Here is a 27,070-nt window from a genome sequence, read left to right as displayed (position 1 = left end):
TTAGCCTCATAGGTGAAAAGAGTTATCTTGTTGTTTTAATGCGTTTTTTTTTTCTTTAAATTATATTTATTTATTTTGGCTGTGCTGAGTCTTCACCGCAGTGTGTGAGCTTTCTCTAGTTGCAGAGAACAGGCTTCTCACTGCAGTGGCTTCTCTTGTCGTGGAGCGCAGGGCTATAGGGCTCAATAATTATGGTGCATGGGCTTAGTTGCCCCGGAGCATGTGGGATCTTCTCAGACCAGGGATAGAACTTGTGTTCTCTGCATTGGCAGGTGGATTCTTAACCACTGAAGCACTAGGGAAGTCCTCTGAGTATCTTTTCTTAATGAGTTATGTTCCTGTGAATTTCCTGTTTATATTCTTTGCCCGTCTTATTTTTTTAATTATCATAATAATTTTATTTATTTTTTATTGTGCTGGGTCTTTGTTGCTGCAAGGGCTTTTCTCTAGTCGTGACTCTGTAGTTGCAGTGTGTTTCCTGTGAATTTCCTGTTTTATGTTCTTTGCTCCTCTTTTTAAGTAATCATAATAATTATAGAATAAAAATCAGTTCAGTTCAGTTCAGTTCAGTCGCTCAGTCGTGTCTGACTCTTTGAGACCCCATGAATCGCAGCATGCCAGGCCTCCCTGTCCATCACCAACTCCTGGAGTTCACTCAGACTCATGTCCATCGAGTCAGTGATGCCATCCAGCCATCTCATCCTTTGTCGTCCCCTTTTCCTCCTGCCCCCAATCCTCCCAGCATCAGAGTCTTTTCCGATGAGTCAACTCTTCCAATGAGGTGGCCAAAGTACTGGAGTTTCAGCTTTAGCATCATTCCTTCCAAAGAAATCCCAGGGCTGATCTCCTTCAGAATGCGTATCTTGTGTCAAACATGTCATTGAACTTTCACAACAACCCCTGACAGTAGCTACTATTCCTGTTTTAGAGGCGAGGGAAGTCAGACACTGAGAAATTAAGCAGCTCATATGCAGTTAATAGGGAGCCAGATCTTGGATTTGAACCAGCATGCCCCTGGGTATGAGGTCACATACCATGCTGACATATTGACGGAATCGTTTTCTGTTGGCTCTTTTAATTCACAGCTGTATTTCTGAGACGAGCTCATTTGAGTCAGGTCCCACTTAGAATTCCTAAATTACCAGAATCTGGACCCAGAGCTGGGGGGAGGGGACCGCCCAGTCTGGTGGTGGGATTCTGGGGAGATTGGGGCCTTGGTTTTCTCCTTGGACTTTTTTCTTTAGAGGGAAACAAGATTTATTTGGCTTACATGCTCCTTGCTCTTTCACCAAGTGCCCTCTCCAAGCCGTGCCTGACCCTCACCCTGGAGGAGCTCACTCCCTCTTTGGCTGAGAACCAGTGATCTTTTAACCACTGTCTTCGTCCGCTGTGGCTGCTGTAACAAAATCTTATAGCCTGGGTGGCTTAAACAGCAGACATTTATTTTCTCACAGTTCTGCAGCATAGATGACCCAGATCAAGGTGCTGGCAGATTTGGTTTCTACTGAGCACTCTCTTCCTTCTTACAGATGGCTAGCTGCCTTCTCACTGGCCTCGTCTGGCCTTTTCTTGGTGATGCCTGCCTTTAGGGAGAGGGAGGGAGAACTGTGTGGTGTCTCTTCTAATAAAGGAATCAATCCTATCAGACCAGGAGCCTACCCTTATAGTCTCATTTAACCTTAATCACCTCCTTCGAGGCCCTATTTCCTAACAGTCACATTTGTGGTTAGGGCTGCCAACATGTGGTTTGCGGGGGACACAAACATTCAGTCCGTAGATTCTACTCTTCCCACTTCCCCAAAATTCATGGTCTCATCACATGCAAAATGGATTCATTCCATCACATTAACCCCCAAATTATCAACTCGTTCCTGCATCAACTGTCAAGTCCAGAGTCTCATCTGAATCAGATATGGTTGAGACAAGAGGGATGATTCATCCTGAAGTAGAATTCCTCTCCGGCTGTGAACCTGTGAAACCAGGCAAGTCACAAGCTTTCAAAGCACAATGGTGGGATGGGCATGGGACACATTCTCCTTCTCAAAGGGATTCACGGGAAAGAAGAAAGAGGTCACAGTTTCCGAGTATGTACAAAGCCAGGGGGGCAAATTCCATTTGATTTTAAGGCTTGAGAAGCATCTTCTTTGGTTTTATGTTCCTCCTTCCTGGGCCCCTGGGGCGCAGCATCACCCCCACAGCTCTGCCAGCACTTTGCCACCCCCAAGACTCTGGGCTTGTAGAAAAGGAAGCAGGGGCCCCACCCTTTGAAATGGAGCAGGTGGCCCTGATGATCCCTGAATCACCTTAGGGTTATATTTCCTTTTTCTTAAAGAATAGAGCATGTTTGTAGCCACATAGCTCTGTTGTCTTGTCCTGTAGAATTTCAGAAGTCCTCCAGCCTTCTCTTCACTCTTTTTTTTTCTTTTAAGCTCAAGAAGAAACATGATCTCTTTCCCCCCAGACTTTAAGCTTTTTATTTGTATTGGGGTATAGCCTATGAACAGGGTTGTGGTAGTTTCTGGTGAACAGTGAAGCCACTCAACCACACACACATGTATCCATTCTCCCCCAAACCCCGCTCCCATCCAGGCTGGCACCTAACATTGAGCAGAGTTCCGTGTGCTCTACAGTAGGTCCTTGGGGGTGATCCATTTTAAATATCGCAGTGTGTATATGACCTTCCCGAAGTCCCTAACTATCTGGCAGCCATAAGTTTGTTTTCTAAGTCTGTGAGTCTCTTTTTGTTTTGTAAGTTCATTCTGTATCATTTCTTTTTAGATTCCACATATAAAGATGCCATACAATGGTTCTCCTTCCCTGTCTGACTGACTCCACTCAGTATGACAATCTCTAGATCCATCCATGTTGCTGCAGATGGAATTATTTTTCTTTTTAATGGCAGCCTGCCTTCATTCTGCCATTCAGTTTTCTCTGTCCCCTTCAGTTCAGACTGGCATTATTTCTGCTGCTATAATCCCATCTCTGTTTCTGATTTCTGCTGATGGCTGGTTTGAGCTGTACTAATCTCCTTACCAAACAGTTGTTCAGCCACACACCAAACAGTTGTTCTGATGTGCTTTTCAGAACACTCCTCATTTTTTTTGCAATATGGATACATTCTGGCTATAGATATGGATAGTTCTGGTTCCTTTTGTTAAACAATCCCTCCTTCAATTTATCTCTCTTCTCTGCATTTTAGCATAAGCAATAAGGAGGACCCGTGCCAACACTTCTATACTTGGCTTAGACTTGGCTTAGACCCGCTGCCTCTGTACTCCTCTGCTAAATACCCAGTTTCATCACTTGCAAAGTCTACCCTCCACCAAACACAAGAACACAGTTCAGCCAAGTACTTTGTCACTTTTTAACAAGGATCACCTTTCCTTCAGTTTCAGGTAACCTATCCTTCATTTTCATCTGAGTTCTTACCAGAATTGCCTTTCGTGTCCATGTTTTTACCAACGGAGAGGCAGGAGACTATGGTTTGATCCCTGGGTCGGGAAGATCCCCTGGAAGAGGGCATGGCAACCCACTCCAGTATTCTTGCATGGAGAATCCCATGGACAGAGGAGCCTGGCAGGCTGCAGTCCAGGGGGTTGTAAAGAGTCGGACGCGACTGAGCACACACACATTTTTACCAGCAGTGCTTCCATGGCAGTCTAGGGGGTTTTGGTAGCATGCACCTCAAAACCTTTTCAGTCTCTACTCATCATCCAGCTCCAAAGCCGCTTCCGTATGTTTAGTGTTTGTTATAGCAGCACCCCACTTCTCAGTACCAAAATCTATATTCGTCTAGACAGTCTGCCAGAACAAAACACTGGATCAGAACCCTCTGCTCGTGACCACATGAAACCTGAATTCCTTCCTCAGAGGCTGTGTCTCCAAGTACAGTCAGTCACACTTAGGGCTTCAACATATGCATTTGGCCGGGGACACAAACATTTAATTCATAACAACCACCGGTAAAAATGTTCTTCCCAGGGGAGGGAAACTGAGGAAAGGGGAGGCATGTGGGGCGTTCGGTGCCTCCTGGGGCTGGGGCGGGGGGCCTGTCTTTGCTCACCTGGCATTTGTTAAGGCGGCTGTCTGAGGCCCATCTCTCCAGGCCTTTTCACCCAGGTCCCACCATCCCTACATGGTCATGAACAACTTCCCTAGCCTCTTGGAAGCACTATTTTCCTGCCTGATGGGGTTGTAGTGAAACTTAAGTAAATCTCATTTGTTTAATGACAACACGTTTTCATGTAGGGCAGAGCCTTCCTACTCACCATGCTCCCCAGTACCCACCCCAGGCCATCCACACTGGCCTCCCTGCTCCTCCTCAAATACGCCAACCAATTTCTACCTCAGGACCTTTGCACCCACTGTTCCTTTCCCCCAAACATTCACAATGACTTGTACCCTCTGGTCATTGAGGTCTCTGTTCCCGAGTCCCCTATATAATTATAGCACCCTGTCACTCTATCTCCTTATTTTCTCCTTCATTATTATGATTTAAATCTATTTGTTCCTTTGATTTTTAAAAAATATTTATTTATTAATGTATTTGGGTGCACCGAGTCTTTCATTGCATACGGCACACAGGATCTTTGATCTTCACTGTAGCATGTGGGGTCTAGTTCCCTGACCAGGGACTGAACCAGGCCCCCCGTGTTAGAAGTCTTAGCCACTGGACCACCAAAGTCCCCTAAATCTAAATGTGGTGTCCCTGCTCCCCCAGAACATGTGCTGTATAAACAAGGGGAGACTTTATCACCTTTGCTCATTGCTGAATCCTCAATAGGCCCACAACGGGGTGGCGTTTCTCCAGCGGATTGCGGGTGGCTGGGGGCTCTTCTAAGGCTCCTCTTCTCATCTGCATGTAATGGACATACTGCAAGTGTTGACTTGAATATTCAGCATAGGAACTCTGATAACGGCCGTCATTTATTGTCTGCTGTGTACCAGGCCCTGTGTACCAGGAGTGCCTTCTGTGTATTAATCCTGTTGGTGGGCACTAGTTGTAATCTCCGATTTACACAGCAGGAAACTGACACTCAAAGGGGATCGGAACCCCTCTGCATAGCCCACGTGCGTGGCTGCGCTGCTGCCTTGGGAGTTTGGTGGTCAGAGAAACGCATTAACGCCCACCGGCAGTGGAGCCTTCATACTGCCTGGGGCAGAGAATAAAGAGAATGTTTATTCCCTGGCATGAGGTTCAGATTTGTCAGGAATTACCGCTAGGATGGTTACAGGCAGCATTTGTTTCTGTTAAGTCTGTTCAGACCTCAGGACCTAGAGAGCTGATGCAGAAACGCGTCTGTGACCCCCGGGGTTTTCTGAGAAGACCGTGGGCTGAATGGGGCCCAGGGGGGTCGCAGTGGGGGAGCAACAGGGCACGTGTTCCCACGAAGTGTGCACTGGTGTGGGGAAATTGACCAGCAAAGGTCAAGAGAGGCTCTTGGCTGAGGAGGACGGGGTCTGATCTGTGGTTTGAAAGACCCCTGTGATGGCATTGAGGAAGTGGGGGCAGGCAACACCCCAGGTGGTGGGGAGGGACGGATGAGGAGACCATGAGTGTGGTGGCCATGGGCATGGCAGCTTTGGGGGTAGACACTCTGGCCACGCCCTGGGCTGCTGGTGGTCCAGGCCGGCATGGTCCTTCTTCCCTCCCATCCCCCACTGTCCCCCAGCTTCTTGGCCAGTGCTGGGCTTCCCTGTTGTCTTTCCACCCAATGAGCCTGTCTTCCAGGGCAAGGGTTGGGTCTGACCCCAGGCTCCCAGGAAATGGGATAACTGAGTGTGTGATAGTGCTGTTGGAGAGAGTAGGAGCAGCTCCATGGAGGAACCGGGCTTGAAAAGATGGATGGAGTTTCATTAACAAGGCGGATGGAGGAGCATGGCAGCATAGGCGGAAGGAACGGCAGAGGGAAAAGCCTGGAGGCGGGAAACCCCCCAGGCCTTCTGGCTGGAGCCCTGATGTGGGGCATGGGTGTAAGGATGATGAGCGCTTGTATCACAGACAGGGACACCGAGGGCCAGGACACCAACCAAGAGGCCCGCTCGGGGAGGCACGGGCAGCCTGGGGCCACTGCTGCCTGCCTCCTGCAGGAGAACAGGGTCTCACTGGTTGGGTCCATCCCAGGAAACACTCGCAGCGTCTTTGGAAGAGGGAGTGGATGACACACACTCGCACGGTTGTTGGACTGTCGCTCCGAGCCAGGCCTTCCGCACGTGTCATCTTCTGAACCCATGACAGCCGGCGCGTCAGGAGCACCATCAGCCCCACTTTCCCCATCCGTCAGGCATGTGACCAAGATCCAGAGTCACGTGGTGTGCAAATGCTGGCCCTCATACCCAGGTCTGAGTCCAGAGTGCTGGCCCAAGGCCCTGGCAGGGCCAGCAGACGCATAGTGAGTGCTTGCCAGTGGCCCCGGTCCTGCCTGGAGTGGGAACGGGTGTGAGCAGCGCTGCTCTGGGAGCCTGAAGACGCGGCATGGCTCCAGCCCTCCTGGGATGGACCGGCGGGCGGACCAAGGTTCCCATGGCCTGAGCCCCTCGCTCTTAACGCTCTCATCAGTCTCCTTAGAGCCTCAGGGGCACCCTGCCTGACCTGGGCCGCATGGCATCTCACAGCTTGGAGTGTGGGTAGGGCTGTGGCCTCTGACAAGCTGGGTTCCAGCCACGGGTTAAGTGACCTTGGGAAAGAGACTTGATTTCTTTGTGTCTCACTCTTCTCATCTGAAAAATGGGGATAGTGACCCCTGCCCGCTTACCTTATGTGAGGACAAGGTGGTCCAACCCGGAGTGGGGAATAAAGAACAAAGAAGCAGAGAATTTTTAGAAAGTATCAATTTGGTACACTTGCTGCCTCTCCAAAGCAGTTAGGTGTTTTTTTATACTTTTTTAGACCTCTTTGCCAGTGAGGCAGTGAGGACCCTCTCCCTGTGTCTGCATATCAGCCCTCTGAAGATGTTGTGTGGGGCTGAGATATGAAGCCTGAGGGGTCCTGCAGTCCCCGGCTGTCCCATCCCCAAGCCTTGCCTGAATCCTCTCACAGTAATGGTTTGATGGGCAGAGCCTGGGAAGGGCCTGGGAGTGGCTGGGATAGAAAGTGCTGGGCAGCGGGGCAGTGAGTGCCCCAGACTCAGTTTCTCCCCTGGGGTAGGCCTGACCCCCTCGGGGCTGTCACTGGGCGGGATCAGCTGAGCTCCATGGTGGCATGGAGGAGGAGCCCAGCAGGCTGTTTGGATCTGGCCAGGAGCTTCCAGCTCCCGGGGAGGAGGGGGGGCCCTCACCCTGGGGGTACCAGACCCCAAGCTGCTCTGCCTGCACCTCCTTCTCCTGAAGCACCCCTGCCTTCCGTTTTCACTCCCTTCATCTCTGGAGCAGATCCCTGCACGAGTTCAATGCCATTCATTTGCTCTGCAGCCTTGGGCCACCCCTCAGCCTCTCTGAGCCTCGGTCTCCCCTCATCCATAACATGGGGAATTCATACCACCTCACTGAAACAGTGCGGGTACCAGGCCACCACGGCCTGGTTGTGGTGGAGGCCAGCCAGCTTATGACGAGGGCTCCCTGAGCTTCAGTTTCCTGGTAAAATGGGGACAAAGTGACACCCACCTCAAGACTTCCCTAGAGGTCTGGTGGTTAAGACTCCGTACTTCCAATGCAGGGGGCATGAGTTCAATCCCTGGTCAGGGAACTAAGATCCCATATGCCACATGATACCGCAAAAAAAAAAAAAAAAAAGATACCCACCTCCTGGCAGATTCAGTGAGCCTGATACAGAGTGCCTGGCCCACGTGTGATGCTACACTGTAGCTGTAATCATGGCCATGCTGGCATTTTCTGTGTTTCTTCTCTCTAAACTATGCCTGCTGGTAAAGCAAGACTTTCCCCTTGAACTTGAGGGTGTCCTGTGCAGTTTGGCAGCCCCAGCCACGTATGGGGAAGGGGTGGTGGCCTTCACGAACCCCCCTGTCCATTGAAGGTGCTGTACAAACTCAGGGTCCAGGGGAGGTGCAGGTGTGGATGGAGAGCCGTGTGCTGGAGGTCTGTGTGGCCCCCGAGATGGGTCACCGGCCTCAGGGACGCCCTGACACCCTGTGAGATGGGGTGAGCAGGGAGTAAGGGAACACACGGTGGGGAGGCGGGTGTAGATGGCGACCAGCCCTGCTGACTTCCTGATGGACGGCGTTCTCTCCGCAGAGACTGATGGAGAGGCAGAGACGGAAGGCGGACATCGAGAAGGGGCTGCAGTTCATTCAGTGAGTGTGTGTTTGGGGCGGGGGGGGCAGGGGTCGGAGGGTGGCACATCTTCTCCAGGGCTCCCGTTTCTTGCTTACTGAACTTTTGCTGTTCTGGCTGCCCTGTGTGTTGGGGAGTGAGGAGGTGGGACAGGTTGGGAAGGGGCTGGCGGGGCGGGCGCCGGGGGTGCTCTTAACCCTGAGCCATGATCTGCACATGTGCACACGCTTCCTGACCTGACCCTGGCCACCCTGTGGCCTTGTCCAGCATATCATTTTACCCTCCCTGTCCACGCATGCTCCTACGCTCCCTGTTAATTCTCTTGCTTGTCTGTGCACATCCCATAATAAGTCAGTAGTCTTTGCTTGCTGAGCACGTCTTTCTATTCCATGCTGGGCCCTTCACATCCGTCGTCTCTCTCATCTTCACAACAGCTCAGTTTAGCAGGTGATTTTATCTCCATTTTGCAGATGAGAAAGCTGAGGCTCAGAGAGGTTAAGAAACTGGTTTAGTCACACAGCTACTAAACAACGGAATTCTAACCTGGGTCTTGCGGACTCCAAAACCCAAATTTCTTTCCATTATTTGCCCCTGGTACCCATATGCCGTGTTGGTTTTTTTTTCATCTTTTTCTTTACACACAAAATATTTTTATTAACTCTTTTCTCTCTCTGAAATGGACCCTCAGAGGCACGTTTATCGTGACTCTGATGAAGTGTAAGCTCCCAGCCCCTCATTTGTAAGAGTTCTTTCCAAAGCCCTGAAAGACTGCCTAGCAATTCTTCGTTTCTCATTTTGTGTCTTTATCTTAAATATGACTGCCTACAAAACTGGGGTTTGCACATACGAACCCTCATTGTTGTCGTTCAGTAGCTCAGTTGTGTCCAACTCTTGCGACCCCATGGACTGTTAGCCTGCCAGGCTCCTCTGTCCATGGAATTTTCCAGGCAAGAATACCGGAATGGGTTGCCATTTCCTCTTCCAGAGGGTCTTCCTGACCCAGGGATCAAACCCACATCTCCTGTGTCTCCCGCACTGAAGGCAGATTCTTTACCGCTGAGCCACTGCAAAAGCCCCACAAACCCTCATATACTCCCTGATTTTGTGCTCACGCAGACCTGCAAAATGCAACCTGCCTTTTCAGCACAAGCTCGGTCCTTTTCCACACACAGACACACACACACATGATCTGCTGTGTGTTTATATTCTCACAACACGCTCTCCTTCCTCAACTTGCAAAACGGCCACTTTTCCTGGCTTCTGCCAGCTCAGAGCTGTGGCCTCACCCTTCTTCACAGGGGGCTCATCTTCCATCTGGGGGAGAGCGTTGATCTTGGTCAAATGCCCAAGTTTTGCTCAGAGGCCATTCTGGAGAACAAGGCAGGCCTTGGGAATCCTGTCTGTCATAAAAATTCTATCTTCAAGTCACTGATTTCTGTGTAACTGGACCTCCAAGCCCCAGTCTTCAGCCCCCGTCCCGGTGCCCCTGCTTTCTGTGGTCTCAGCGTCTGTGAAACAGAGAATGCCCCTTCCTTCTCCAGATCGTTGCGCTCGAGGTCAGTGTTAGCTCCGTGTCTTCCTTCCCCTTCCCAAAGGGGAACTCTGAGGAGGTATAGCAGTGGGTCACCCTCCCAGGAGCCCACACGTTGGTCTCCTGAGGAACTACAGGTTATACAGTCAGGCCTGTTCCTTTAGAAATGGCTGTTTCCTCGTGTGCCGACCTCGTGTGCTTTGCTAGGCACCAAACACCGTAGGAGCCATGAAGTGCTGCGGACAGGTGGGTGACAGGCTTGTGTAGAGCCTTAAACACCAGAATAAGGTGACCTTAAGGACAGAGTGTGACCTACTGAAGATGAAGCTGAGGCTGGAGGAAGAGAGGCTGGAGGTGGAAGATGAGTTAGGAGGAGAGCGGCGGGCAGCCACGGCTGAGCGAGGAGGGACAGGCCCTGGTTTCTGATGGTGGGCGGCAAATGAGAGGGTGGGTGGCCGGCCCCACTGTCACAGTCAGGGACACCTCCCCCTCCCCACAGGGGACCTCCGGGGTCTCCACTCACCACTTGTCACTCACCAGCTTAGGCTGCCTTTAATGAGATCTTACCTGACCAACCAGGAATTGAACCCATGCCCCCTGCATTGGAAACAGAGTCTTAACCACTGGACCACCAGGGAAGTCCCTGTGTTAGTCGCTCAGTCGTCTCTTACTCCTTGCCACCCCATGGACTGTAGACTGCCAGGCTTCTCTGTCCATGGATTTCTCTAGGCACGAATACTGGAGTGGGTTGCCATTTCTTTCTCCAGAGGATCTTCCCAACCCAGGGTTCGAACCCACATCTCCTGCATTGGCAGGTGAATTCTTTACCGTCTGAGCCACTAGGGAAGTCCCTAAGCTGTTCTTTTTTGCACAGGTATTCACAGTGGCTCCAGGCAGTAGAAGGAGCCCCAGCCCTGCTCTCTGGCCCTGGCTTGGACCTGCTGTGTGACCTTGGGCCTGTCACTGCCCCTCTCTGAATGTCTGGTTTCCCCTCTGTGACATGAGAGACCAGAAGACAAACCCCAGCTTCCCTTCCAGTGCTGCCTTGTAGCCTCACAAATGTGCCTTGGGCTCATGCTTGCTTTCTCCTTGCTTTCTCCTTTCTCCCTGAAGGCCCTTCCTCTCCCTTCCTTTCTTTCACACTTTCTCCTGGGCTCAGCTGTTCTGAGCTGGCATTGTTTTGGCAGGAGAGGGTGCCTAAGGTCCCACCTACTCTGCTGAGTTTGGCAGGAAGGGTTAGGTTCTATGTGCTGGGCATTGGTTGGGGTTTGTGTGTCTTGTGGGCAGGGACAGAAAAAGTGCAGAGACTCCCAAATGAATGGCCCCCAAGGTAGACTTTGGGTGCTGCCTGCGAATCTGAAGTTGCAAGTTTGGTTTGCAGGGACATGGTCGTACCCAGGGACTGGTTTCTTAGGCAGAGGACAGCCAGCCAGAGCTCCTTCTCAGCAATGTGCACCTGGAAAGGTCTATACAGTCAAAGCTATGGTTATTCCAGTGGTCATGTATGGATGTGAGAATTGGACCATAAAGAAGGCTGAGCGCTGAAGAATTGATGCTTTCGAATTGTGGTGCTGGAGAAGACTCTAGCGAGTCCCTTGGACTGCAAGGAGATCAAACCAGTCAATCATAAAGGAAATCGACCCTGAATATTCATTGGAAGGATGGATGCTGAAGCTGAAGCTCCAATAGTCTGGCCACCTGATACGAAGAGCCAACTCATTGGAAAAGCCCCTGATCCTGAGAAAGATTGACAGCAATAGGAGAAGGGGGTGTCAGAGGATGAGATGGTTAGATAGCATCATCGACTCGATGGACATGAATTTGAGCGAATGCTGGGAGATAGTGGAGGACAGAGGAGCCTGGCGTGCTACAGTCCATGGGGTCACCAAAGAGTCGGACATGACTTAGCGACTGAACAACCACAGCAGCACCTGGGAAAGCCTGGCTGCCAGGCCTGGGGCAGAAGCAGGACCTTCCACCATCCTTTTGTAGGAAAGAGAGGGGCAGCGTGGTGTTGATTTAGGGGAAAAAAAAACAAACTGCTGTCCCCTCATCTCAGTCCACAAGGTGATGTCTGAGGTCTGAGCTGGGGGAACCAGCTCCCAGGCATGGTCTCTAACCTGTGGCTCTGGTTCCTGGGTCTGTGGGAGGCTGAGAATCCTGGGCCCGTCCAGACCTTGTGTCCTTTTCCCATAGGTCAACCCTACCCTTAAAGCAAGAAGAATATGAGGTGAGCATCAGGGGCTGGGCTGGGGGAAGGCAAAGGGCAGGGTGTCCCTGGTGGGGGACATGGGGCTTGGGTGACAGGGCCCGAGCTGGGTGCAGAAGACCCCCTGAGCACCCTCATCCCCACGCCCTGCCCTGGCAGGCCTTTCTGCTCAAGCTGGTGCAGAACCTGTTCGCTGAGGGCAATGACCTGTTCCGGGAGAAGGACTACAAGCAAGCGCTGGTGCAGTACATGGAGGGGCTGAACGTGGCCGACTACGCCGCCTCCGACCAGGTAGCCTTGCCGCGGGAACTCCTGTGTAAGCTCCACGTCAATCGGGCCGCCTGCTACTTCACCATGGTGAGCTCCCCCCACCCGCTGGTCCCACCCACACGCCCCTGTGGCTGCTCCGCCCCCATGCCCCTCGCCCCCGCCCTCTGCTCCCAGGGCTCTCAACCCCAACGCACAATGGACTCACCTGGAGAGCTTTTAAAGGACTAATACATAATAAAAAGTGTTGTCATGGTATGGAGCCCAAGCCCTGCCCCAGATGAGTTAAGTTAGGTTCTCGGACGGCCTGGGCCCTGGCAGGAGTCTGTGGGCCATCAGAGCTGAGGACCGGGGCCCTTATCACCATCTCTTTCTGCAAACCCCCTCCCCATCCTCCACCACCTTCCTCCTTTCTCCAGACTTCAGGTTCTGCCTTTCCCTCATTCTTGCAGCTCCAGCCTTCTCCTCTTGCCTGTCCTCGCTCAGGGCCTCAGTCATTCCCCAGATCCTACGGGGCTCTGCAGTGGGCTCTGCCGAGGGTTAGGGTTAGGGGAGTCAGGGCTGGATGAACGGGTCTACCAGATGCCCGTTCACGGTGTGTTCTGTGTGCTGAGCCACCTTTCTGATGTTGCCTCCTCTGGAGACGCCTGTGTTACTCGCAGTCCGTGGTCTTCTGAGTGGCCAGGCTCATGACTGTAGAATTCGAAGGCCCTTCCCCTTCATGTCCTGCCAGGGCTCCTTGGCTGGACAACAAACACCCTTGATTGGGTCTGAACACCAGAGCTGTCTCCTGGAGCCCTTGCCCCCGCCCCGTCTGCGAGGAAGGGAAGAGGTTGGTCCTCGGTCCCCGTGGAGGCAGGAGGCTGAGGGAGGGCGGGTAACAGGCTGACGGGCGGCCCCCTGCTCCTCTCTGGCAGGGCCTGTATGAGAAGGCGCTGGAGGACAGCGAGAAGGCGCTGGGCTTGGACAGCGAGAACATCCGGGCGCTGTTCCGCAAGGCGCGGGCCCTGACCGAGCTGGGGCGCCACAAGGAGGCCTACGCGTGCAGCAGCCGCTGCTCCCTGGCCCTGCCCCACGTGAGTGCCGCCTCGCTCGCGGAGGCCAGGCTCCCCATCCTCTCTGGGCCCACGCGCCTCACCCCTCTGAGCCTTGCTTTCCTCCGCTGAGATGCTGATATTAACACCAGGCACTGCTAAACATATACTTGTGTATCAACTTACTTAATATTCAGGTTCTATATTAACTTACTTAACCCTTGAGAGAGTCCTGTGAGATAGACGCTCTCATTATCCCCATTTTAAAGATGAGGAGACAGAGGCATGGAGAGGAGGGAACTTACTGAAGATCCCAGTGAGGGGGCAGGGTCGAGACTTGAGCCCAGTAGTCTGACTCCTTTTATATACATACATACATACACACACACACACACACATATATATATATATAAAATTTTGGGGGGCTTCCATCGTGGCTCAGCTGGTAAAGAATCTGCCTGCAACACCAGAGACCTGGGTTCAATCCCTGGGTTGGGAAGATCCCCTGGAGAAGGGCGCGGCTACCCACTCCAGTATTCTGGCCTGGAGAATTCCAAGGACTGTAGAGTCCGTGGGGTCAGGAAGACTTGGACACGACTGAGCGACTTTCACTTTTATTTGTTTTTGTCTGCGCTGGGTCTTCGTTGCTGAGTAGGCTTTCTCTAGTTGCAGCGAATGGGGGCTACTCAAGTTGGGAGCATGGGCTCTAGAACACAGGCTCAGTAGTTGTGGCTCACGGGCTCAGCTGCCGCAGGGCATGTGGGATCTTCCTGAATCAGGGATTGAACCCACGTCTCCTGCATTGGCACTGAGCCACCAGGGAAGCCTGAGCAGTCTGACTGTTTAATCTCCACCCCTCTCCTAGAGTCAAGGGTAGCAGTGAGCACCTAATGGGGGTGTCGTGTGTGTGGGATCCTGACGTCCAGGGTGTCATTGGGTGGGGAAGGTCAATGGGAAAATCCAGTCAAAGGTCTTGCTTGCCCCAGCTCACGTACAGCTGGGCACATGTCCCCTCCCCATTTATCCATCAACTTAAGAAATATTTATGAAGCGCCCACGGGGTGTCCAGATCTGTGCCTTCCAGGGATCCACAGTCTGGAGGGAGACACGTGAAAACAGCCCTGAGGTCTAGGCCTGGCTGCATGGAGCCTGACGTGATCCTGGCAAAGCCCCTCCTCTCCTCTCTGCAGATCAGCTCCATGTCTATAAAGTGCCCTTCCCACTTTGTCTCTGGAATCATGGGTGTGAAAGGGCTTGGAGAAGGGTAAATGCTGCCTAGGAAGGACTAAGAGAGCTCTCAGGAGTGGTCAGGATCCTGGAGGGCTCCCAGGAGGAGGCAGGGCTTGAGTGGGGCTGGAAGAAGCAAGAAAGATTTGAGTGGGCAGAGCAGAGACGAGGTTGGAGGCAGGATGATCAGGAATGTCAGTGCCAGAGAACTGGTCTGGGTTTGGGTTCTAATCTTGGGCCTGCTATCTACGAGCTCTGTGCCCTTGGACACAGGGCTTAGCCCCTCTGAGTCTTGGTTTGCACCCCTTTGAAGTGGGGGCGATGACATGAAGCGGGGGTGATGGTATACCATGCACCATAGGGCCGTGCTGAGGATGGAATCACAAAGTCATACAGGGAAGTGGGCACAGTGGATGGACACAGTAAGAGTTCAGAACACTCACTGTTGTTATACTTTCTGTTTATTATTCTTGCTTCTCCAATTCAGTTTACTGTCTTTTGATCTAGTCCCCGACCTCCACCGAGTTCTTCAGCATCTGCAGCAGGTCCACATCTGGGTCCTGGGCCTGACTTCTTATAGGAGGAGAGGGTGGCTCTCACCTCGCTGTACAGGCCAGGGAGCCAGACCTGTGAGGGCTCCCTGTGAGGGCTGGTAACTCCCCAGAGGGATGTACCCACGTAAGGACTTCTGCCTTTGAGTCAGAGAATTCCCTCGTTTTCCTGGGCAAACGCTGACCAGGCCCTGCTCTGTGCTGGGTGTCAGGACCAGAGGTGACCCAGACCCTGGGCTCCAGGAGTTGTCAGTGAGGTGGGGAGGTGGATGAATGAACAGTGTCCCCAATGCCCATCTGAAGTCAGGACTGCAGTCGCCGTTGCTCTGTTCACTGACTGGTCTCCCCACTGAACTGGCGCCTCAGGGAGGCCAGGGCCCCACCTGCCCTGTGACTGCAATGTCCCTGGCCTCCAGCTTGTGCCTGGCACATAGGCGGTGGTACAGACATGGAGGGTGGAAGGGGTGCTGGGTGCCATTACTGAACACAGCCGTGGGCCAGGCTCCTTCTAGACTTTACCCGGCCTTGTTCCTTGGCACCTGTGCTCCATCTGCTCGTCCTCACCTGCAGAGAGCTCCAAGACACTGTTTGATAAAAGAAGCCCATTGTAGAACAAGCAACAGGTATAATATAATCTCACTCATATACAAAAAGAAAGAGAAAATCCCCACAAAGCAAAACTAAACATCCTTTGTCATCCACGTGTGTGTGAGTCCCTAGCTGAGATCTGTAGGGACACAGAGCACCCTTGTTGGCTAAGCTCCCCCTATGGGAGTGGGAGTCTAGGGTGAGAGTCCAGGGAGTCCTTACTCCCTCTCTGACATTTCTGCCTTCTGCAGTAACTGTTACTTGAATTGTGGAAACAAAAAGATAATATTGAAATGAAACCCCAAACGTATTCCTTTCTACTCCCCATAATAAAGGGAACAGGAGAAGCACAGTTTCCTGGCCCCAGCCCCCCACGCACCAGCCGTGTGACCTGAGCAGCTAGCATCCCCTCCTAGGATCTCGCTTCCGTACCCATAACCTGGGGTAATGGGGACCCTGTCCCCCTTTGCTGGGCTGCGCAAGCGTTTGGAGCACAGCTTCGCAAGTCGGAGCAAACTCACCCCCCTTTACCCTGTGTCTTGCCTTCTCAGGATGAAAGTGTAACTCAGCTTGGTCAGGAGCTGGCTCAGAAGCTTGGGCTTCGAGTTCGGAAGGCATATAAGAGGCCCCAGGTAGGTGGGCCCTGGGCGCTGGGGCTTGGGTGGGGCTGGGGGGTGGGGAGACGTGTAGAGGGGGGCCAGGGCCTTTGAGAGACATAGGTGAGGGGGGCTGGGGCCAGGCCAGGACAGAGGGGGTGACAGCAGGTAATCTTCCCTGTCTGTTGGCTGAAAGCCCTGGAACGGCTTTCAGAGCCTCTCGGAAGAGGAAAGAACAGCCAAAGCTCCCAGCTCACCCTAGACACCAGCTGTTAAAGCCTGCTCAGTCCCCTGTCCTGGCCGACCTTAACATCCCAGAGATGGCCTCAGTTGACACTGGTGTCCTTCAGCCTCCTGTTCTCAAATAACCCCCGTGTGGTGCATGTTTGAATTGTCGGTATCTGTTTGGCTCATTCACATCCACGTGTATTCATTTGGCTCCTACTTTGGGCCAGGAAGCCACATTCAGGAGAGGGTATGGCTCTAGAGTCTCTGCTGTGACCTGGAGCAAGTTAGTTCCTCTCTCTCCCCCTTCTTTTCCACATCTGGGATGTGGGGATAATCGTGTCCCCTCTCAGAGGGCTCAGTGAATTGCTGAAGCTGAAGTTCTAGTACTTTGGCCACCTGATGAGAAGTGCCAACTCCTTGGGAAAGACCCTGATGCTGGGAAAGACTGGGGGCAGGAGGAGAAGAGGGCGACAGAGGATGAGATGGTTGGATGGCGTCACCAACTCAGTGGACTCAAGTTTGAGCAAACTCCAGGAGACAGTGAAGGACAGGGAAGCCTGGTGTGCTGCGGTCCATGGGGTCACAAAGTGTTGGACACACTTAGCAAGTAAACAACAATAGAGGGCTCATGGGAGGATCACAGGGAGAGAGTGTTTGAGACTGTGCCGGGCACACACAGGAAGTGTGTGCCTAGAAGTCCTCTGCCCTGGTCGTGGTAGCAGGAAGAAAACATCCAAATGGAACTCACAGAGACAGGGTGGGCGACTCCCTGCAAGCCTGGGGGCAGGAAGCTTGGGAGGGCACCACAGACCCCACCCGCCTGGTTGGGGCTCCTTTGCAGCCCCAGCTGGTGGGAGCAGCTGAGCACCTTTGCAGAATCGCCATCTCTTCCTGTCTCTCTCCAATCTCTGGCAGGAATTGGAAACCTTTTCTCTGCTCAGCAACGGCACTGCGGCTGGTGTGGCAGATCAGGTAGGATGGGGCAGGACCCTGAGCCGATCCCCACCATCTGTACCACTGCCCCGCACCCCACCCCCTGCCCAGGACCAGCCTATCTTGGTTCATCCATCATGAGAGCTTTGGGTTTGTTCTCGGATATAAACAACCTCAAGCAGCAGAGCCAGAGGCAGCACACTGAAGGGTTGGGCTCAATCTGTCCCCATTCTCACCACTGCAGCCAGTCCCTGCCTGGAGAAGTGGGGTGATGACAGCTTGGGCCTGCACCAGGCTCTTGAGGGCAGCCCTGGGACCCAGAGCACCTCCCCGCTCCCAGGAGGGGCCTCCTGGGACCACAGGGGCGGAGTGGGGGTATGGAGTGTGGCTGCGGTGCTGGGAGTGGTCCCCACACATTAGAGTCAGGGTTAGGTCACTGCAGGGGGACCGTTGGGGGTACCCTCACTTGTGGACCCCGAGAAAGAAGCCAGTGGCAACAGGAAGAGTGGGAGTAGGACTGAGAGAGAAAGGCGGTTGAGATCGGACCACCAGGCCTTGTCTAGGGGGCGGGGCAGGACCCTGCACACATCAGACCCCCCACCACCCACCACACAGGAACTGCTCAGGAGGACCTGGGGAGGGGGACGGGCTGTGAGAGCTGACCATGGCTGGCGTCCCGCCTCCTTGTTGTACGTAGGGGGAAACTGAGCACAAGAGTGACGAGGGGACTTGGCCAGCGCCACACAGTAGGACAGCTCATTCACTCATTTACTCCACAGACTCCCAGGGAACCCCTTCTTGGCTCTGGACTGCCGCTGGGCCAGAGCTGAGACAGGCGTGTCCTTGCCCTTGGGCGCCTGGCAGGCTGCAAGGGAGGCACATGTGGACCTGCCTGTGTAGCGTTCAGGATGGTTTGTAACCAGAATGGCTAGGTCTGCCGCATACCGGGTCTTCAAAAAAAATTTAAATTAAGGGAATGTCTTAGTCTGTTCTGGCCACTGTAACAGAATGCGGGGAATTTCCTGGTGGTCCGCTGGCTAGGACTTGGCACTTATTGCTGGGGCCCCAGGTTCCATCCCTGGTCGGGGAACTAAGATCTTGGCCATGTGGTATGGCCAAAAAAAAAAAAAAGCAGTCATGTACTGGGTGACTTACAAATAAGAAATTTATTACTCACAGTTCTGGAGACTGGAGGGTCTCCTGCTGTCACTGGTGGCATGGCCTAAAGGAAATGACATCATGTCCTGGCCTTAGGTTCCCTCTGTAGAATGGAGATGACACTGGTGCCCGGGTCCCTGGGTGGGTGTGTGGCTGGCATAAGGGAGTGCAGTGCCCGAGGCAGGGCTGGGCCTGTCGGGTCTTTCCAGGGCAGTGCTGGGGAGCCCCTGCAGGTCCTTGGGGCCCATGAGGGGGTGTGTCTGCTCATCACAGCAGGCAGAGTGGCGCTGGGCAGGCACAGCGGCTGCTGAGAAGACAGTTGTTGAATAACTGAATGATCATGGCCAAAGGGGCACAGCAGATATGGGTGGGATGCTCAGCTCCACAAGGGCCAACCCTCGGTGTCCACTGAGTCTGTAGCCAAGGGGTGCCGTGCATGGCAGTGGGCACCCCAGCCCCTGGCAAGCCAGCCACCCATCCCTGCAACCTTATGGATCCCCCACTACATATTGGTCACAGGGATGGGAGTCTTTAAGAAGCCCAGGCAGAGAGGATTCCACGATGGAGAGGACCCTGCCTCCCTGTGCTAGCATGGTGCCATGTATGCGTACACATGTGCACACGTGCACACACACCCCCACATCCACCACACACTCCCACACCCACATACCACCCCCTACACACAGTGGCCTGCAGACATGTGGGACGGAAGGGCAGGAGGGGCCCAGCTGGATCCCCTGACCTTCCAGAGGTCCCACTGAGATGCTGCATGTGAGCCTGACCACTGGGCTCCCCACCAGATTCTCCAGTGTGGAGGTGCCAGCCAGGCAGTCATTCCCTGCGTGCCTGGGAGCAGAGATGGCACGAGCTGTGCCCACAGGGCGCTCCCCGTGGTTTGGAGACAGCGAGGCCCCGGGGCACTCTTGGCAGCCTGGGGAGCCAGACGCAAGGAGGACTGTGAGATCCAGGACCAGACAGAGCCTGAGGCAGCCTTGGCCTCCTGCTCACCTTGGACTTCGCAGAGCAGCCAGGCTGCGGGATGCCGGCAGGTGGAGAGGAGGGAGCCGCTCACTTGAGTGCCTGGAGGCAGGTGGGGAAAGGCAGGCCACAGCCCAGTGCTGGGCACGAGCCAGGCGAGTCCACTCGGGTCAGGCGTGGAGGCCGGTGGACGAGAACGCCAGGTTCCCCAGGCCAACCTCCTGGTGGCCTGGGTTTAAAAGTTGATGTTTCACATTCGACTGACACATGTAGCACTCCCTGTGTGTCGGGCACTATTCTAAGCTCTGTACAAATGCCACGTGATCTCATCCTTTTAACAGCCCGGGGAGGAGGTGACTGTGCTGTCCTCATTTTACAGATGAGGAAGGGGGCCCAGAGAGGGTGGGGGACTTGGTCAGGCCCACAGCACAGGCTTGGGCCCAGCTTTTCCTCCAGTGGGAGGTCCGCAGGGGGCAGGGGAGTCCCACCTGGGCCAGTTGGGCCTGGGGCTATAACTGGGCGAGGGGACACTGGTCAATCAGGAGACTGGTGTTTTAGGCTTTGAGCTGTGACCTGTCCACGCCTGGCATGCACATGGAGGGCTCAGTAAAACACCCCCTTGTGACGGGCAAGGAACCAGCTCAGAGGTTGCGTCCCCTCCCTCTGAGGACACTCTGGTGAGAGGCAGACACAAGGTCCCTGACCAGCCGGCCTGGTGGTTAACACAAGCGGGCCACTCAGGGAGGGGCCCTCCCAGCCCGTGTCTGTCTGACCCGCCCCGTCCCCCTTCTCTACAGGGAACTTCCAATGGATTGGGCTCCATAGATGACATCGAAACAGGTAGTGTCCGTGATGCCAGACGACGGGGTGGAGATGCGCCCTGGGGAGAACTCAGCCCCCACCCCCCACGACCCCGGGAGGTCAGCCTGGTCAAGCCCCTGCAGATCCCTGGCCCTGCAGACAGGGCTCCTGGGGGCTCCCTGCCCTGGGGACTGCCTGAAGTACAAAAGAAAAGAGTGAGTGCAGGAAAACAGACTCCCCTACAGGGCGAGTCTCTAGCCTGGGAGGTATGGGGTCACCTCAGTGGGACCCAGGTGGGGGTCCACCTTTCTCGAAGTCCTCCTCTTTCTTTGTCTTCCTCACTGGCTTCCAGGAGGGGTCACAGTTACAAAGTGTCCTTGAGAGGGGGTGTTGCATACCCCAGAGGTGGGCACTGACCTGGCCCATCTGGGAGATGCCACAAGACTGAAGTCCCCTCTGCCAGCGAAGCCTCCCCGTGGGGTCAGGCCACAGGGCAGGCAGGGCTCCAGGCTCCGGGGAGGCAGGGGAGGAGGGCAGATGGTAGCTGAGGAGCCCCGGGCCCCGGGCCAGCTCCCCCATTCCCACCAGATGGGACTCCCTGCAGCTACTGAGCCCACCCCCATCCACAGACTGCTACGTGGACCTGCGAGGCTCCCCGGCCCCCCTCCCCTCCACCCCCACGATGCCCCTCTTCCCTCACGTTCTGGACCTGCTGGCCCCCCTGGACAGCAGCAGCAGGGCCCTCCCTGGCACTGAGAGCCTGGATGACTTCTCCGATGGGGACGTCTTTGGTCCAGAGCTGGATACCCTCCTGGACTCGCTGGTGAGCATGGCTGTCCCCTCCTGTTCCCAGAACCCCTCTCCCCACTCCCCGCTGGGACCCCATCACATCCTCACATCCCAGGTGAGGGGGAGGGAAGGCCCGCATCCATGTCGCAGTGGGGAGACTGAGGCCTAGGGGAAGGCTGCTTGCGCTGGATGAAACAAGAAAAGTACAGATCACGCATCCAGGAGGGACTGAGGTCCGCCCTGTGGAACGGGCCTGGGCACTTGCATCTCGCTGGTGTTCTCCTCCAAGAGGGACTGAGGTCCGCCCTGCGGAACGGGCCTGGGCACTCGCATCTCGCTGGAGTTCTCCTCCAGGAGGGACTGAGGTCCGCCCTGTGGAACGGGCCTGGGCACTCGCATCTCGCTAGTGTTCTCCTCCAAGAGGGACTGAGGTCCGCCCTGCGGAACAGGCCTGGGCACTCGCATCTCGCTGGAGTTCTCCTCCAGGAGGGACTGAGGTCCGCCCTGTGGAATGGGCTTGGGCACTCACATCTCGCTGGTGTTCTCCTCCAACTCCTCCCTCTGTTCCCATCTCGCAGTCTCTGGTGCAGGGAGGCCTGCCTGGCGGCGTGTGCCCAGTGAGCTGCCCCAGCTGATTCCCGTGTTCCCCGGCGGGACCCCGCTGCTGCCCCCTGTGGTGGGGGGCTCCATCCCCGTGTCCAGCCCGCTGCCCCCTGCCTCCTTCGGCCTCGTCGTGGACCCCTCCAAGAAGCTGGCGGCCTCTGTGCTGGATGCCCTGGAGCCTCCGGGCTCAGGGCTAGACTCCCTGGACCTGCTGCCATATTCGGAGACCCGGTTGGATGCCCTTGACAGCTTCGGGTCATCCCGTGGTTCCCTGGACAAGCCCAGCTCCTTCCTGGGTGAGGCCTTCCGCCACCACCTGAAAGTTAGCAAAATGCCATCTGTCTCTAGTCTCTGGAGAGTGCAGCTGGGATGACAACTCCTTCCTGGTCTGGGGCCCCTGGCTTTGCGTCTCCTGTAATGCCCACCACAGCGTGGGCCCAAGACCTCAGGGGCTGGGTGACTTGCTTAAGATCAACAGCAGGGCTGGTGTATAGTCTGGTGCTCTCTGCCCAGCCTCCCAGGACCCTGGGATCGCCAGACTGGTGGGAGGATGATCCTGGGGCTGCGGGCAGAATGCAAGGCCATGGGTTCCTCCAGCACCACTCTGACCTAGGACCCTGCAAGGAAACAGACCTTCCTGGGCCTCTGTGGGACCAGTTTTCCGACAGACCTAGCCTAGAGTGCTCGCTGTTGATGGGAATTCCCAGGGGCACAGATGGGCTTCACGGAGACTTCCTGGAGGAGGTGACAGCTAGCAGGATTGCCTGCCAGCCGACGGAGCGATGCTATGCAGGCCTGGTGTTGGAGGATCTGGTGGATGAGCAGAGGTGTTGCCCACAGGGTGGGTGGGTTGGGGGCCTTGAAGGCCTGAGGCTGGTCTCGGAGGACCGTGAGCCAAGCTGAGGAGCTCAGGCTTTCTCCCGGGGGCTGTCAGGGCATAGAAGGTGTAAGCGCGGGGTGGATGTGCCTGAGCTGGGAGGCTTCTCTGTCCCCGGGCGATAGCTCACATAGGAGAGCATGTGTGGCCTGGATGGCTTCTCCAAGTTAGAAATACAGAAGAGAAATACAGAAACATAGAGGGCCCCTTACACCCTTCAGGACAGGTGACCCCTCTGTCTTCTCGCCCAGAGGACACCAACTCGCAGGACCATCGTCCCTCGAGCGGTACTCAGAAACCAGCCCCCTCGGTGAGTGACTCGGCCAGGATGGGTGCCCAGGTACCTCGTGCTCTCCGGGGGGTGGAGGCAAAGCCCTGTGGGCTCCAGAGTGGGGGTGAGCCCTCAGCGTGGGATGAGGTCCAGCAACCTCAAGAGCAGGTGGGCCAGAGATGGTCTCTTCCTGGCCCTTCCACACCCTTCCTGGCCTGGTGGCGTGCTGGGAGCAAGCAGAGGGCTTGGCCCTCGCTTTTCTGACCGGAGAGGACATCGAGACTCAGAGGATTGAGTGATCTCTCCAGGGTCATTAACATCCCATATCTCAGGATTCAGCCAGCTTTGAGTTGAAGAGAGCATCTGTCCAGGACTCAAGTGACCTAGAGTCTGGCCTCAGCCAAGACAGTAGCTGTGTGGCCCTGGGGAAGCCACCAAACCTCTCTGAGTTTTGCCTTCTTCCCATCTAATGAGGCTGTAGGGGCTTGGGAGAGAGGATGGGTTGCGGGGGCTGGTGGCGGGCTGTGCGTGGGCCCCAGTCAGGGCCACTCCTGTTCACTCCTTTTACGTTGGGCTTTGACTCAAGGAAGGGCTCTAGGCCAAGGTCACTGTCGCGCAGGCACCTTGACTAGGCTGAAGTAGCCCTGTTGGATTCTTGGATCATGTTACAAGGACCTCCCCGTCTGGGAGGCTGGGGGAAGGAGGAGGGTCCCAGGCTGTGGTTCGGCTCTTGAGTGGGATGGGGGGGATGTCACACTTCTGGTGCCCAGGCTGGCCCTGGTGGCTCCGGCCACTGTCCAGCGCCTAAAATGGCCAACCTCCTCCTGTTACAGCCAGAGCCTTCCATGCCCAACACCGCCTTGCTCATCAAGAACCCCTTGGCTGCCACCCACGAGTTTAAGCAGGCCTGTCAGCTGTGCTACCCTAAAACAGGTAAGGCCACACCTCCGTGCTCTACCCCTCTGCCCAGAGATAGCAGGGGTCTCAGGAGCGTAGAATCCCAGAATGCCAGAACCCCAGTGCACCGGTCAGAGAGAAGTCTGGGAAGACAGAAGCCCTGCTGGCTATTTAGAGCAGCCAGGGATGTCAGGGGAGAAGGCAATGACACCCCACTCCAGTACTCTTGCCTGGAAAATCCCATGGGCGGAGGAGCCTGGTAGGCTGCAGTCCATGGGGTCGCTAAGAGTTGGACACAACTGAGTGACTTCACTTTCACTTTTCACTTTCATGCGTTGGAGAAGGAGATGGAAACCCACTCCAGTGTTCTTGCCTGGAGAATCCCAGGGACGGGGGAGCCTGGTGGGCTGCCGTCTATGGGGTCACACAGAGCTGGACACGGCTGAAGTGACTTAGCAGCAGCAGCAGGGATGTCGGGTGGGGCAGGGACTTTCAAAACTGCCAGAAAGGCTGGAGGGGTGGAAGCCAGGAGACACCATCGAGCCTGTAGGCTACTTCTTCACAAGCTGAGGCCCAGAAGTGGGGTATACTGCTCACACAGAGCTCAGGGGGCTGCTGGCCAGTATCACGGCTATCCCATAGCCCAGAGGCTGGTTCCTGGCTGTGGAAGGCAGGGTCTAGCTAGCTGCTGCAAACATATCTGCTGAGAAAGTGCAGCCTGCATCTCTGTCCACATTCACCTCTCCATCCAGCTCTCACTGGGTGAATTCAAACCTTGCCTAGAATCCAGAGGACAGAGGAGCCTGAGAAAGGTTATTTCCTGGGCTCCCTGCCCCTGAACCCAAAGGAGACTGTAGGAGCAATTCCAGCTAGGTACCTGGTGTTGGTAAACAATTTTCAACACACCTAGAATTTCAGATTTCTAGACTCAACATCATTTCATCTGCCAGAATTCCACAGTCCTGATGTTTCAGAATAATATTCTCTGGGTATCTCAGGGTTACAAATCTTCCCAGCCTGAAATTCTCCATCTCAGAGGGGCTGGAGTTGACAGGACCTCAGAGGTCATCTATTGCTGTCGTCCACCCCCTCCCCATCACATGCATATCACGCCTGCCAGAGTCATCCTGCGAAGGCCATGGCCCTACAGGGCCAGGGGACAAAACGCCGTCTAGCTGGGTGTCTGTGCCCACGAGGAGGTTTTTTTCCTTGTACGGAGTGCATCCCCTCCCTGATCCGCAGTCCCCTGCTAGGGAAGCAGAGCTTTTGCCCACCAGGTGCTGGCCAGCCACGTCACGTAGGTCCCCATGAGGGACCTTGGTCCTTCTGGTCTCTTTGGGGAGACTCACCCCACTCTATTGTTGGGAGAGAGGAGTCCCTTGGTCAGAAGACTCAGGAGGACCAGGGGAAAGAAGAAAAGGAGCAGGGGAGGGAGGCTAAGGAAAGCTGGCCATGCCTCCATGGGCAGGAAAAGGAGGAGATAGAGCCTGCTCTCTGCCGGCCTCTGTCTTCATCATTTGTTCCAAGCAGACACTGACATGGTCAGGCTCTCTGACTGGAGAGTCAGGGCGGTGGTGGAAAGGGGGTGGATGCTGAGAAGGGGCTCCTCAGAGGGGATCTTCGGCCAGCCCCAACACCCTGTCCGCAGGGAGCACAGGCAAGGAACTGGCGGGAGGCCCGGAGGAAGGAGGTGGGCTTCTAGGCAGCAGTGGGGTGGCCAGTCCCCCGTCCCCCTTCAGTTCTGCCTCCGGAACCGCAGTCCCGGACCTCCCTTCCCCCACAGGCCCCCGGGCAGGCGACTACACCTACCGCGAGGGCCTCGAGCACAAGTGCAAGAGAGACATGCTGCTCGGCCGGCTCCGGAGTGCTGAGGACCAGACGTGGAAGCGGATCCGGCCCCGGCCCACCAAGACCAGCTTCGTGGGCTCCTACTACCTGTGCAAAGGTGGGTGGGCCGCCGCAGGAGCGGGCGGCACGGCCAAGGGCCCAGCTGCCCACAGCTGGCCGCGGCTCTGCGCCTCACCGCAGGCAGACAGGCAGACAGACAGGTGGTCTGGAGAGGATGGAGTCAACGTAAGAACAAACAACCCCGGCCCTGACCAGCTCTGCAGACAGACAAGAGCCTCTGGGTTTTACACTCGAGCTGGGGCCTTGGCAGCTCCTGGGTGGGAGGATCAGAGAGTTCTGATACGCTGCTGGGCCCCAAAGGGCTATGGGAAAGATGTGGAGAGAACCTATGTAAAGCACTGGAGACTGGACCATAGTAAGGGCTTGACAGACACTAGCTTTTAAAAACTCGTGTGTTGTCATCATCCTCCCTTCTGGCTCACGTCGGGTTGACATGTTGTGGATATTCGGCAGGTACCTCATTTGCTTTCTTCTTCTTCTTCCCAACCAAGCGTCTGGGTGCCATCTGGGTGCAAGACCTGAACAGTCTTGATAGCGTTCAGAGCTTTAGAGTGTCACCCTTTTGTTGCCACCATCACACATCCTCACGACAACTCTGAGTGAGGAAACTGAGGCTTTGGGAGCCCGCCCCAGACTCCGCCTTTGTCCCCCAACCCAGCCTGTGGCAGTAGCCCACCCAGGCTTTCTGGATCAGCTTGTTGTCTTCCCGGCTGGTTCTAAGAGCTAGCTTTATTTTTTTTAATATTTACTTACTTACTTTTGGCTGTGTCAGGTCTTGGTTGCGAGATCTTCCTTTGCAGTATGTGGGCTTTTCTCTCGAGTTGTAGCACACGGGTTCAGTTGCTCCACCACATGTGGGATCTTAAGTTCCCTGACCAGGGATTGAACCTGTGCTTCCTGCATTGAAAGGTGGATTCTTAACCACTGGACCACCAGGGAAGTCCCTCAGCTGGATCTTAAAGACTTGTCATTTCTGAGCCTGAAGGTCTCCAGTCATGCGCAGCCAGTGTGGATGAAATCCCGATTCCATGAGGCCTACAAGTCCCCCGTCGGCCCTGAGCAGTCGCCACATACACTGAACCCTGACTCTTGTACACGTTGTGCCCTGGGAGCCTGATCGTCCTCTGCTCCTCCTTCAAGCAGTGCCCAGATCTTGGGAGCCCCCCCAGGGCTCCCCGATGGACTCAGAGTTGGTCACAGTGCAGAGCCCACTGTCTGTGGGGTCACTTGGCCACCGGCCTGCTCATCCCTGTGTGCCGGCAAGCCTGGCCAGGGGCCAGGGGCGACTTAGAGTGTAAGGGAGGGGGATGAAGAAAGAAAAGCAGTTCCCACTGCCAGGAAATGGCTGGTCTCCAGGTTATAAACCTGCTGCCTTCCCAGCTCCCTGGCCCCCAG

The 27,070-nt window shown here is 55.2% G+C and overlaps 1 protein-coding gene across 1 annotated transcript in view; it reads left to right on the top strand.

The window, feature by feature from the left end:
- The first annotated feature begins 3,374 nt into the window (after positions 1-3,374).
- Positions 3,375-27,070, top strand: part of ZC3H7B (zinc finger CCCH-type containing 7B) — a 39,458-nt gene continuing 15,762 nt past the window's right edge. The window contains 14 exon segments of the mRNA XM_070371507.1: positions 3,375-3,395; positions 8,191-8,249; positions 11,957-11,990; positions 12,129-12,326; positions 13,154-13,312; positions 16,188-16,268; positions 17,376-17,432; positions 20,327-20,369; positions 20,960-21,153; positions 21,698-21,725; positions 21,728-22,018; positions 22,851-22,909; positions 23,704-23,803; positions 25,551-25,712. Coding sequence (XP_070227608.1) covers positions 8,197-8,249; positions 11,957-11,990; positions 12,129-12,326; positions 13,154-13,312; positions 16,188-16,268; positions 17,376-17,432; positions 20,327-20,369; positions 20,960-21,153; positions 21,698-21,725; positions 21,728-22,018; positions 22,851-22,909; positions 23,704-23,803; positions 25,551-25,712 — 1,459 coding nt within the window. The 5' untranslated portion in view covers positions 3,375-3,395; positions 8,191-8,196.

This window comes from Bos mutus, chromosome 5 (assembly GCF_027580195.1).
Source record: "Bos mutus isolate GX-2022 chromosome 5, NWIPB_WYAK_1.1, whole genome shotgun sequence".
In the NCBI taxonomy this organism is placed as follows: Eukaryota; Metazoa; Chordata; class Mammalia; order Artiodactyla; family Bovidae; genus Bos; species Bos mutus.
This window is presented reverse-complemented; position numbering and strand designations above follow the sequence as displayed.